Raw genomic sequence first — 12769 nt, forward strand, 5'->3', positions numbered from 1 at the left:
TCCATAAGAGTTACACCTAAAACAGTAACCTTTAAAGCTCTGTCTCTGCCAAGAACCTCTGTGTCTCTGATAGTCAACTGAAGTAAATCCATTATTGTAAAACATTCGTGAGCCCCTCTGTTTCTCCTTGACAAACGTCATTGGAATTTCTGCAGTTCCTTTGCCTTTAGTCTCCACTACTTCAGAAGATCCATGTGCCACATATCCAAGGCCAGTCTTCATATGTAGAGGTCTTTGAAAACTCAAAATCTTATCTAACACATTTTCATTTCCTTTGCTTGATGATGGAGTATCTGCTTCAACTGATTGAATCATAATTTCTTTACCCTTGGATTTTAAGATAGTAATTGAAGGAGATGGTGTAGTTTCTTCTTGTAAATTCATCTTATGTATCTTTTCCAATTCAATCTTCAATATCTCCAATTTCTCTTCAAGTGTAGTGCACTCTTCTGGCTTGGATGATAGATTGACACTTAGCTCATCATTGATCTTAGCCATATCTTCAATTGTAATATTTAACTGACTAATGTGGTTCTCCTTTTCAATAAGATGAATCTCTAGATCTTTCATTATCTTCCTCTCTTCCTTGAGATTAGTTAAAGCAGAATGCAAATTTGCTATTAAGTCATACTGAACTTCTTGTTCTTCCTCTTCCTCAGACTCTTCAGTAGTCTGGCGTTGCACTCTATCACCAAGTGCCATAAATAGTGTCTCAGATGACTCATCATCTGACTCATTATAGTCCTCTGATGACTCCTGTGAAGAAGACTTGCACTTCTTTGATATTAAGCTTTTCTTCTTGAAGTTTCTTCTTTTAGGAATAAACTTCTTCTTTCCTTTCTTGAACTTGCTTTCTTGAGCATCTTCATCCTCAGAATCACTCAATTTATCATTCTTTGGACACTTGGAAGCGAAGTGCCCTATACCATCACAATTGAAACACTTCAAAGGAAGTTTTCCTTTGTATTTACCTCTACCTTTCTTGAGTTTCCTAGCCAAGTAAGCTATTAACTCATCGTCGGAATCTTTTTGTTCATTATCTTCATTGATTTTCAATTTCTTCAAAGCTTTGAAGGCAGCTTCCTTTTCTGTGGGCTTGGGCTTGGCCATCCTCATCTCATAAGCAATCAGAGTTCCATGTAGTTCATCTAATTTCATTGTGTTCAAGTCTTTAGATTCTTCAATGGCAGACACCTTAGGGTTATACAAGTCAGGTAAAGATCTCAATATTTTCTTCACCACCACTGCATCATTTACCTCTTCTCCTAACCCTCTAATAGAATTGATGATTTCGTTTACCTTGCTCATAAACTGATCAATGGTCTCTCCCTCAGACATTTTTAGACTTTCAAATAAATTCCTATGGTGTTGCAGCTTTGCCTCTTTGATTTTATCATCTCCCTCATGAACACTCTTTAACTTGTCCCATATATCCTTTGATGTTGTGCATCCGACTACTTTTGCAAACTCATTGCTCACTAGAGAGCCTAGAAGTGCATTCACTGCTTTAGCATCGTCTTCACACTTCTTCATCTCTGTTTTATCTGTGATGTCTATAGTGGGGGGGTTGTAACCGTTCTTTACTGCTAACCAAACTCCATAACCCTGAGACTTCAGGTAAGCCTCCATCCTGATTTTCCAGAAGTTGTAATTCGACCCATCAAAGAAAGGAATCTTTCCATGCATATGATTACCGTCATTGGATGCCATCTATATCTTCTCAGTATTCAGACCTGAAACTGTTAAGCTTCCTCCTTAGGGAACCTCGCTCTGATACCACTTGATGTTCCCAGGTTGACACTGAGAGGGGGTGAATCAGTGGTTCCAAAAATTTTCCTCAATTGCAACCCAACAAGAACTTCCAATTTTCAAGTTCTAGATTGGCCGGGGCAATCCCGTAATTACCAATCATGCAAACAACGACATGTCCACCTCACACCACAATGTGGTTGAGTCTACCAGACAGTGTCCCACCACTCTGCACAACACGCACTTCAAATATATGTAGAAAAATAAATGCGAGACAATAACACCAGATATACGTGGTTCAGCCAGAATGCCTACTCCACGGAGGAATACCCATATAGGGTTTCGTATTTCCCCAATACTCAACTTTTTAACCGCTACAACGGTCCAGGAACTTATCCCTGCTTCAATCTGAGATGGAACTCAGACACGGGCAACAACCCCACACCTTAGACAAGCCCCAACTTGCTAGGTTCACAATTTTAAATCAATAAAATAAAATCCCAACCCAATACACCATTGATCTAGAGTTTCTTAACAATAAACACTCTAGAATACAAAAATTAGGGATTTCAGATACGGGTTACCTCAGCCTGTGTAAACCCCTTTAATGATTGCTTGCTTGACATATAGAAGAACATGCTCAAACCATCAACATAGCAGCCTTTTGGATCTCTCTCAATGTTGCTTCTCTCCCTCTCTCTCTTTCTCTTTCTCGGTTTCACTAGTAATGGAGAGACTCACTTTACTTTGTCGAGAGGATTCTTTATATCACAAAGACATCCGTAGGGCTCTGATCTGCAACATATCTACTCGATCTCGGAGTCTTATTATATGTTGTTGTCCACCACTTCTCAAGCTATCCACGCATAAGGAATTCTGTTTCTTACGGGCTCACTACGCGAACAACAAGGTTGTAATCTCATCACACGTATACAACGTTTTATCTCAAAGGATTTCGTATTCAATAAGGAGTTGAACTCCTTGCTATCCACGTGCTTCAGTAAGAGAAACCAGATTTGCTTGAACTCCCATCTTCAATTAAAGCTTCAAGCTTTGTTGTCCACGTAGAGATGAGTTATTCTATTTGATTAAACTACTGAAGTTCTATATGATATACCCATGTGGACCCTTGCTTTTTAAATCCTTGCAAACTCACCAACCTTCTAGATGTAAAGCTCAATGATGTTCACATGCTGATCAAGTGAGATTCAAATCCTAGTAGGAATAGGATTAATGGGATACTTTGAATTTGAGTCAACTTCCTCAAGGCGCTGATGTATTGTATCAATCCTCAAGCTGTTATGCTTCAATGCTTGCTGATTTCACCATCTAATATCTTAAGATGTCGTGTTACATACAAATTCATAATATAAGAGTTGTAGTGCTTGGCTGGTTCAAGTACAAACCACAAAACCGATTTTCTGCTGACTTAATCAAAGTGGTTTTCTTACCTCATCATATTTTTGGTTGATGTAATGTTTGATACAAACAACTTGGTTCAATCCCGAATCCACATATCGAACCTAAACAAATTGAGTCAATTATCGAACCAGAATAGTCAATTATCGAACCAAAACTAGAACCACTACACTATTTCCAACAATGACAACGCCTGGACCCAATTTCTCAACAGTAGGCAACGGGAACAGAGTTGTGGCGGCAATTGCAAATGGGTTACAGGAGAGGGTATGGGTGGGTGTTTGGGGTACCCATTTAGTATCTTTCAAAGGATAAAATTCAAAATAAATTTAGTTTATAACAAAATATGTTAATAATATATCCTAATCGTCAGTTTTCAAACTTAGGGAGCCTGAATACTCTTTTTACAAACTAAGGAGGCCTTAAATTGTAATTAACCCAAAATGGGAAAAAGAATACGATCTCCTAGTGTACCCTACACATCCACTCACATTGGAAAACTCTTTTTTATTTTTATATTAGATCTAAATCGAAATTATATTAAATAATTTACAAGAATTAGATAAGTGGTAGCTTAAAAAAAATTATACCTTCTTAATTCACCATGATAACAGCTGCATCCATTAATATTAAGTTTAGATAAAAATATTTTTCAAGTATTCTTCTAACATGCAATGTTGCAGCACGATATATGATTAAAAAAAAAAAAAAAAAAAAAAAAAAAAAAAAAAAAAAAAAAAAAAAAAGTTTTTTCCAATTGCACGGTGAATATCACTTCCAAAGTCTCGTCAGTAGCGCCGTTGAGTGGGTCAAATGAATGAATTCCGGTCACTATGGTATAAGAAAAACTGGATTAAAAAATAAATTATTGAAAGAAGCAAAGTCTTCAATGACCAAAATAGTCTCGGCCTAATATTCCTTAGAGCCCAAAGTCAATGCCGAGTCCGCTAAGGGTCAATTTCTTAGTCATTAATGTCTATTGTCGATTATTCATTTGAGTCAAAAAAAATATAGGCTGAGAGTCCACTCAATTAAAATATAGTGGACTTCATGGAAGACATTATCGAAGACTGTATTTTCTTGACGGTTACTATCAGTTTCAAGATATTTTGTATGCTCTGTTTTGCCTCTCTGTTTTGTCCTCTGTTCTTCTGACGTTAGTTCCGAGAATAGATCAAGTGATTCGTTTTGTTTCCTTTTTTGTAAATTGTAATGGATTCGGAGAGGACAAGAGAAGGAGAAGGCTCGTATTCTTCTACTCCTGGTTGGAATCATGATGTGTTCTTAAGCTTCAGCGGTGAAGACACGCGCAAGAACTTCACCGATCATCTCTACACTGCTTTAATTCAAAGAGGAATCAACACCTTCATAGACAACAACGAACTCAGGAGAGGAGAAGATATTGCCTCAGAGCTGTTGAAAGCAATAGAGAAATCGAGGATTTCCATCATCGTCTTTTCCAGTAATTATGCTTCTTCCAGGTGGTGCCTCAATGAGCTCGCCAAGATAATCGAGTGCAGAGGGACTATCGGCCAAACGGTTCTACCTGTTTTCTATGATGTTGATCCGTCTGATGTTCGAAAACAGAGTGGGATGTTCGGGGAAAAATTTACGAGGCTAGAAGAGCATTTCAAAGTAGAGAGGGAGAAGATGGACAAGTGGAGGAGAGCTCTTACAGAAGCAGCGAACTTGTCAGGGTGGGATCTACAAAATGGGTAATCTTCACTAGAATCACTTTCTCTCTCTTCAATTGATTTTTCCTCTCTATTTTAAAGATTTTGTTTCTGGATTTTAATGGTGAATCTCGGAAATGGTTTGATAGCTAAAAAAAATCATATGTTTATATGTTTCTGATCTCATCCATTTGATGATATTGTTAATGGATTGTGACAACTAGGTATCGATTATCTCAAAAATCGATACAGTATCAGCATGGATGGATCTCGGATATTCACGTCTAATGGAAATATCCCTAATTTTCTTTTAAAAAATCAAAAATTTTCTCTTGAACATTTTTACCTCTAAATTGATAAGGCCATAAGGGTTTGGTAACATTGGAGCATACAACAGGTTTTTACCCTTCTCAGTCTTGTTTTTAAAAAACCTGTCTCGTAAGAGATGAAAAAGTAGACTGAAAAGGGTTTTTCGTTCTTCGTAAGGCAGCAAGATCTGAGTCAGTGATACTTTTTACCGAAGACAAACCACTCATTAATACAAGGATTCATATTTAGACAATGATTGGAACAATCCAGCGGTTCAGATCTTGCAGGCAAATACAAGGATTCAGTTCTAGGATATAAAAGAACTTTTATATACAGAATAAGACGAGAGAGGTGTTCAATTTGTATTTTCATGTGCCTTACCTTATTTATTACCATCAATGATCAAATGTGCCTTATCTTATTTAGGTGATCATATTTGAGAATTTTTTTCCAAACCTAAGAAGCATCCAATGGGGATGAAGCATTCTAAATGGAGTCAGACTTTAAGTATCTAGAATAAACCCAATCAATAACTCATATGCTTTTCTTTCTAGAAGTAATATTCTAGATAAACTTAACAATCCCAGCAACTTTAGATTCCTTAACCCTAAGGGGACCCAAGCCTCCCTCCTTTTTTGGAAGACAAACTTTAGCCCAACTCAGAGGGTGAAGAAATTTGGAATTATCATTACCCTTCCAAATAAAAGAGGACATAATAGACTTAATCTTTGAAAAGATAAAGGTAGGAAGACCAAAAAACCCAGACCAATAAATATAGGAGTTTTGCATGACTGATCTTGTGAGTTCAAGACGCCTTGCAATGGAGTGAAGTTTACTCTTCCAAAGTTGAAGTATCTAACGAAAACTATCAGGGATGGGAGAACAGTGGTGAGCAGCAAACTTGGAGGAAATAATGGTAGGCCCAAATAAGTAATAGGAAGATGGCCTTCCGGGAAATCCAAAATATTAATAAATGAGCCTTAATGCCTCAGAGACACCCCTAAAGAAAGAGTGAGATTTAAAGGGGTTAATATAGAGATTGGTGGTGTAAGTTTGGCCCTGACTACCTTAATCTACCGTGAGCTCGAACAGGGCTTGGGTTAAGATTTCTAACCCTGAAGGTGGGTTAGGGATGGTTTGTGCTTGGGTTGAAGCCTAGGCCCAACATGACAATGATTTTAACCATGATTAATGTAATATAATTTTGGGCTATCACCCTATCCTTTTATTTTGAGTAATATAATTTCGGTCACTGATTCTTATGGTTAAATGTCCTGAACATCAATTATTCTATCGCACTTCATAGTTTTAATTATGAATTTATCATTTGACCCTTTTTTTTTTTTTTTTTTTTTTTTTTTAATGCATAGGACACAAGGAAAAAACAGGTTCAATCAATGTTAGTCTGACCTTAGCAAGAGTCAGGGCCAACTAAGGCCAACCCGGCCCAATTAAGGTCAATTAGGGTAGGGTTAGGTTGGCACGAGCTAGGTAGGGTTGAGCCTAGGCATGAACTAGGTAGGGTTGAGCCTAGGCATGAACTAAGTAGGGTTGGGTTGGGCCTGGGTTGAATTTTGGGGACCTAAGGTTGGGCTAGGGTTTTAAGAAACCCAGCCCAACTTGGCGTCGTTTCATCCCTAATAGAGACTAATCATAACCATAGTTTTTAAGGCGCTGCTAAGGAGTCGCCTTTCCAGTGCCTTGGCGCTGATGCGGTCTAGAGATGGTAAGGCAGTGCTCCGCCTTACGTGAAGTGGAGCCTTATCGATTTTTTTTTTTTTTAAACACATTTTAAAATTACTTGATGAAGATTCCAAATATATATTTTTTGTTGGTAGGTGTATGGTTTTATTAACACTTGAGATGTATGGGATCAACTTTACTCCACAAAAAAAAAAACCAATACAAACAAAACAAAAACACGATTCACAAACAGGGTTTGGATTTTGTCAAGGGTTTTAAGAAAGGGCTTTGAGAAGGAATCAAAGAACAAGGAAGAACCACTGATCCAGGCGACCATTTTGCTCCGGCAGCGGTGAGCTTCATTATTCTTTGACATAAGTAGAAATATAGTGGATGACCTTAGGGCTTAGGCACTCATTTTGGCATCATAGAGGTAAGTATAATAAATACTTGTATTTTTTTGTCTTCTTTTCTTTATATTTATAATTTTGTTTCATAATTATGTATTTATATTATATGTTAATATGTTATGATGATTGATGATTGATGATTGATGAAGATGAACTTAGTGTATTCACTTTATTGATTTATTTTCTTGATGAATGTCTTACATTGGTATGAATATGAACCTTTAATATTTATTTAACATATGAGTAATAGGATTCAACTAGGATTTGAGTCAAATAGATTGGTTTTATAAAAAAATTACACAGGAACACTTTAGTCAATAAGGCAACGCTTTATGCCCGTCTTATAACTAAGGCGCTCCGAAAGACCCTCAAACGCCTCCACCGCCTTACCGCTTTAAAATCTATGATCATAACAGAGAAGGAGGTAAAACATCTGAAATTGCAACCAAAGATTGTTGATTGGCTTTGGTAAAGATCATAAGGCCATCTGCAGATAACTAAGTGATCTTTAAGACCTTACATTTAGGAATTGGATGGATGAAATTCCCCTCGATTTTGGTCTTCAAGATTTTGGAGAGGCCCTCCACGGCAATATATAAAATGAGGAGAAATAGGGCAACCTTGGTGAATCCTTAACTTTGAGGTGAAAAAACCTTGAGGGGAGCCATTGACAAGCACAGAGAAATAGGGAGAAGAGGTGCAACAGTGAATCTAGTTAATGAAATTATGAGGGAAATCCATCTTAGAGAGAATATGGTCAATATAGTCCCACCCAATAGAGTCAAAAGTCTTATGAATGTTTAATTTGGATGTCAATCTTGATAACCATCAACATATTAAAAAAAAAAAAAAACCACCATTACTGGCTTTCCCTTTAGTCAATCTAAATGAATTATCCTTTCTAACACATGACCTTGATTATTTAAAATTTGGCTTCATTCCTTCTACTTGACATCTATATATGTTATTGAATTGTTAGTAGTGACGACCAAAATTAGACATAGTTTAATTTACATAATATTTCATTTTGGTTTGTTTGCTTTTTCATTCATTACAAAATTGATAAGATTTTATTTTCTTGGTTGGGTTTACAATTGGCAGATATGAGTCAAAGTTTATCGAGAGTATTGTTGACAAGGTTTTGAGTAACTTGAATCAACCACATTTTCATGTTGCACAGTATCAAGTTGGATTAGAATCACGCTTGGAGAAAATGAAATCATTGTTAAATGTCGGATCAGATGATATTCGCGTCGTAGGGATCTGTGGCATGGGTGGTATCGGTAAGACCACCATTGCCAAGGCTGTCTTTAACCTTTTCTTACGCAGATTTGAAGGTTGCAGCTTTCTTGCAAATGTTAGAGAAATATCAGGACAACCCAATGGTATAATTCATTTACAAGAACAACTTCTTTCTGATATCCTAACGGGAAGAAATATGAAAATAACCAGTGCTGATAGAGGTGTCAATATGATCAGTGCAAAACTCTCTTCCAAAAGGGTTCTTCTTGTTCTTGATGATGTGGATCAATTGAACCAATTAAATGCATTGTTTGGAAGGCATAGTTGGTTTGGTTTGGGAAGTAGAATCATCATAACAACTAGGGATTTGGATTTGTTAAAGAATATCAAGGTTGATGAAATATATAAGATCACAGAATTGAATACAGAGGAATCTCTTAAGCTCTTCAGTTGGCATGCCTTTGGAAATGACCATCCAACAAAAGATTATTTGGAGCTTTCAAAGAGTATAGTTGGTTATGTCAATGGACTTCCTTTAGCTCTTAAGGTTTTGGGTTCTTTTCTAGTTGATAAAAGCATTCTTGAATTCAAGAGTGCATTAGAGAAATTGAAAAGAATTCCTAATGATGAAATTCAAAGGATACTTAGAATAAGTTTTGATGGACTACATGATGATTTGGAGAAAGATATGTTCCTTGATATTGCATGTTTCTTTATTGGGATGGACAAAGACCATGTCATTGGAATACTGGACAGTTGCGATTTCTTCCCAGAAATTGGCATTAGTGTTCTCATCCGTAGGTCTCTCATAACAATCAATGAAAATAATCAGGTGGTGATGCATGATTTACTTCGAGATATGGGAAGGGGAATTATTCGTGAAGAATCTCTAAAGGAGCCTGGAGAACGCAGTAGATTGTGGTTTCGTGATGACGTCTACAATGTATTAACAAAACATACAGTGAGTACATGAAATTAGAAAGAAAGACAACCTTTTTTTTTCATCAGATTTAATTCAATGTTAGTGTAGGAAGGTTGTAGATGTATTGCAAGGGTGAGGGTTGGGCGTGTGTATGTGCACAACATTCCTATTAATGAATTTTTTTTTTTTTTGGTTATCAGGGAACAATGAAAGTTGAAGGCCTTACTCTAAACATGTCTGAAATTAAAGCAGCACATCAGATCAGTATTGAAGCCTTTGCAAAGATGCGGAGGCTAAGACTTCTCCAAATCAATCATGCGCACCTTACTGGAAACTACCAACATTTTTCAAAGGAATTGAGATGGCTATGTTGGTACGGTTTCCCTTTGAACTCCATTCCTACTAACTTTCATCTTGAGAGCCTTGTTATACTTGACTTGCAATATAGCAACATCAAATATCTTTGGAAGGGAATCAAGGTATGGTATAATCTGTCATTTTTTTTCGTTGAATCAGATTTATATTTATTTAAAATTACTTAATACTTGTAGTTGTTCCTTTTCTTTTCGGCAGTTGTTGAAGAAATTGAAAGTTTTGAATCTCAGTCACTCCTATGGCCTAACCCAAATTTCTGACTTGTCTGGACTCACCATGGTTGAGAAATTGGTATTTGAAGATTGTAGAAGTTTGGTTGGCGTTCATCATTCTGTTGGACAACTTGAGAGACTTGTTTTCTTAAGTTTAAAAGGCTGTGGAAACCTGAGGAATCTACCGAACAGCATATGTGAGTTGAAATCTTTAGAAAATCTTATTCTTTGTGGTTGCTCAAAACTTGAAAAGCTGCCAGAGGAACTTGGAAATTTGAGATGTTTAAGGGAGCTTCTTGTAGACGGTACCACAATAAAAGAATTCCCCCTTTCGATTGGACGCTTGAAGAATCTCAAATTCTTATCTTTAAATGGATGTAAGATATCAACCTCTGAAAATTGGAATCCATTCATTTGGTTTTGGAATTCGCGGAGAAAAATTCCTGATTCCACCACTCTATTACCAACTTCTCTCGTGGGTTTATCCTCTTTAAGAGAACTAAACATGAGAAATTGCAATTTGTTGGATGATGCAATTCCTAGTGAGATTGGGAGCTTGTGCTCATTGCAACATTTGGATATTGGCGATAACAAGTTTCTTAGCCTACCAGCTAGTATCAGTCGTCTTTCTCAACTCAAGCGGCTTGAGTTGGACAATTGCACAAGGCTTCAATTTCTTCCAGATCTGCCATCATGTTTAAAGACCTTGTCTGCAGGAGGATGTAAATCAATGGAAAGATTAGTAAGTCCTGAAAACTTATCTTCCTTGCAAGAGCTGGTTTTAAGTGAAACTTTTTTGTGTAGCCATTCTGGCAACATTAGCCACCTTACTCAGCTCAAATATCTTAACTTGGCAAATTGCACGAGGCTCAAATCGCTTCCAGAACTTCCATCAAGTTTAAAGCAAATAGAAGCACGTGGTTGTACATCATTGGAACGATTATCAAATTTTGGAAGCTTATCCTCATTGCTCTACTTGAGTTTAAGCAACAGCAATATTCGTACCCTACCAGCTAGCCTTGGTCGGTGTTCTCGGCTCTGGTACCTTGAAGTAATTGATTGCTCAAGGCTTCAAGTGCTTTCAGAGCTTCCATCAAGTTTAAGATTATTATATGCAGGGGGTTGCACATTGATGGAGAGATTGCCAAATGTGTCGAACTGTCATAAGTTGGACTATTTATACCTTCGTAATTGTCACATGCTAACTGAAATTCCAGGCTTTGAGAATTTGAAGTCCGTACGAACCGTTAATCTGAAGGGATGCAACAATCTGACAAATAATTTTAATAGCCTCATCCAGGTTCTCTCTCTCTCTTTCCAAATAATTTTAAGAAGTCTCATCCTGATTCTCTCTCTCTCTCTCTCTCTCTCTCTCTCTCTCTCTCTCACATTGTCATGATTTCTATGGAACAGGGATTGTGTGGCCGTGATAAGTTTAACATATTTGTTCCTGGAAGCAAGGTTCCGGATTGGTTCTACCATCGGAGTATGGGGTCTTCAATATTTTTTGAGGTTCCTCTGCTTTTGGATAAGAAGATCCAAGGGTTAACTGTATGTGCTGTTTGGATAGGCATTAAAGAATCAAATATCTGGGACACAGATAATACTCCTATTATTATTATTCACAATAAAACAAAGGGTCATCATGAACGAGTCTGCCATTTTATGTTCAATAATGCCTTCTGTGAAAATGAATTGTGGGTGGCCCATACACCACATACTGACTTGAAATATCAGTTAGAGCATGGGGATCAAATTGAAGTTTCAGTAGAATTAAGGAAACGACTTCAAGTGAACGAGTGTGGAGTCAATATAGTGTACGAGCAAGATGAGAAATTTTCCCAGCCATCAGACAGTGAAGCAGTGACTGGATGTAGTAGTAGTAGCTCCCATTTCAAGAACCCAAGAAGTTGAGGACCAAGCTTAGTCAAGACAGCTGAGGATTCTTTGGAGTTACTTCAAACCTTCTCCTTAACTATGAAACCAAGTTGATTCATCTAGGTAAGCTCAAAATCAATGTCAAGTAACGATCAGTGAACAGTTAGTGTAGGTGGGAATCACAGTGATGGCATCGATAAGGTACGCACTATGTAGCCTTATTAGTGATTTTGACTCTTTGAGGGAACAAGATCTGTATCATATCAGCAATCAAGTGTGTTTTAGCCATTTAATAGTAGTTTTGAATAATTGAACACTACTAATTGTTTGTGACATTGACCATCTGTAATTGGACTAATTAATGTTTGCCTTAGAGCACCGAATTATCAAAACAGGGGAAAGCAACAGAGAGCTAACTGTGCTCTCCTCATTCCTCAGACCAAACACCACGTAATTGGGTTTACAGGATCATGTAGGCAGGACTAGAGGTCCAAGTTTGGCCCGGTGAAAGCCAAGCCCGCTGGCCTCCGCAGAATATTTCGTGGCCTGGACTGGGTTTCCATTCCCTCAGGATAAATAATTGCGCAAGGCTTCAACTTCAAGGGCTGTTGATTAATCATACCATGTTTGATTATATAGTGTTCTACGACCAAAAAAATTGGACTCAAAAGTCCCTTATGACCCGAGAGGAAAGAAAAATGGCATACCTGGTGCACGAGGCTCTTGCATTTGCAAGGTCTTGAGCGAGAACTACAAAAATCCTACTGATTATGACTAGTGAATCAATAAATTTGTATTCAAAAAGTAAAAAAATATGTGATATAAAATGTGAATACTCTCTACAAAACCCTGCTGATTAGGATAAAAAATATTCTTTAAATGAAATAGGAAGATTAT

General features: G+C 37.2%; 1 protein-coding gene across 1 annotated transcript in view; it reads left to right on the top strand.

The window, feature by feature from the left end:
* The window catches only part of LOC122059825 (disease resistance protein RPV1-like), an 18643-nt gene extending 6735 nt beyond the window's left edge, over positions 1-11908 (top strand). Inside the window, 5 exon segments of the mRNA XM_042622861.1 lie at positions 4393-4883; positions 8345-9446; positions 9608-9886; positions 9981-11294; positions 11408-11908. Of these exon segments, the coding sequence (XP_042478795.1) occupies positions 4393-4883; positions 8345-9446; positions 9608-9886; positions 9981-11294; positions 11408-11908 (3687 nt within the window).
* Positions 11909-12769: the final 861 nt, after the last annotated feature.

The sequence above is a fragment of the Macadamia integrifolia genome, chromosome 13 (assembly GCF_013358625.1).
Source record: "Macadamia integrifolia cultivar HAES 741 chromosome 13, SCU_Mint_v3, whole genome shotgun sequence".
NCBI lineage: Eukaryota > Viridiplantae > Streptophyta > Magnoliopsida > Proteales > Proteaceae > Macadamia > Macadamia integrifolia.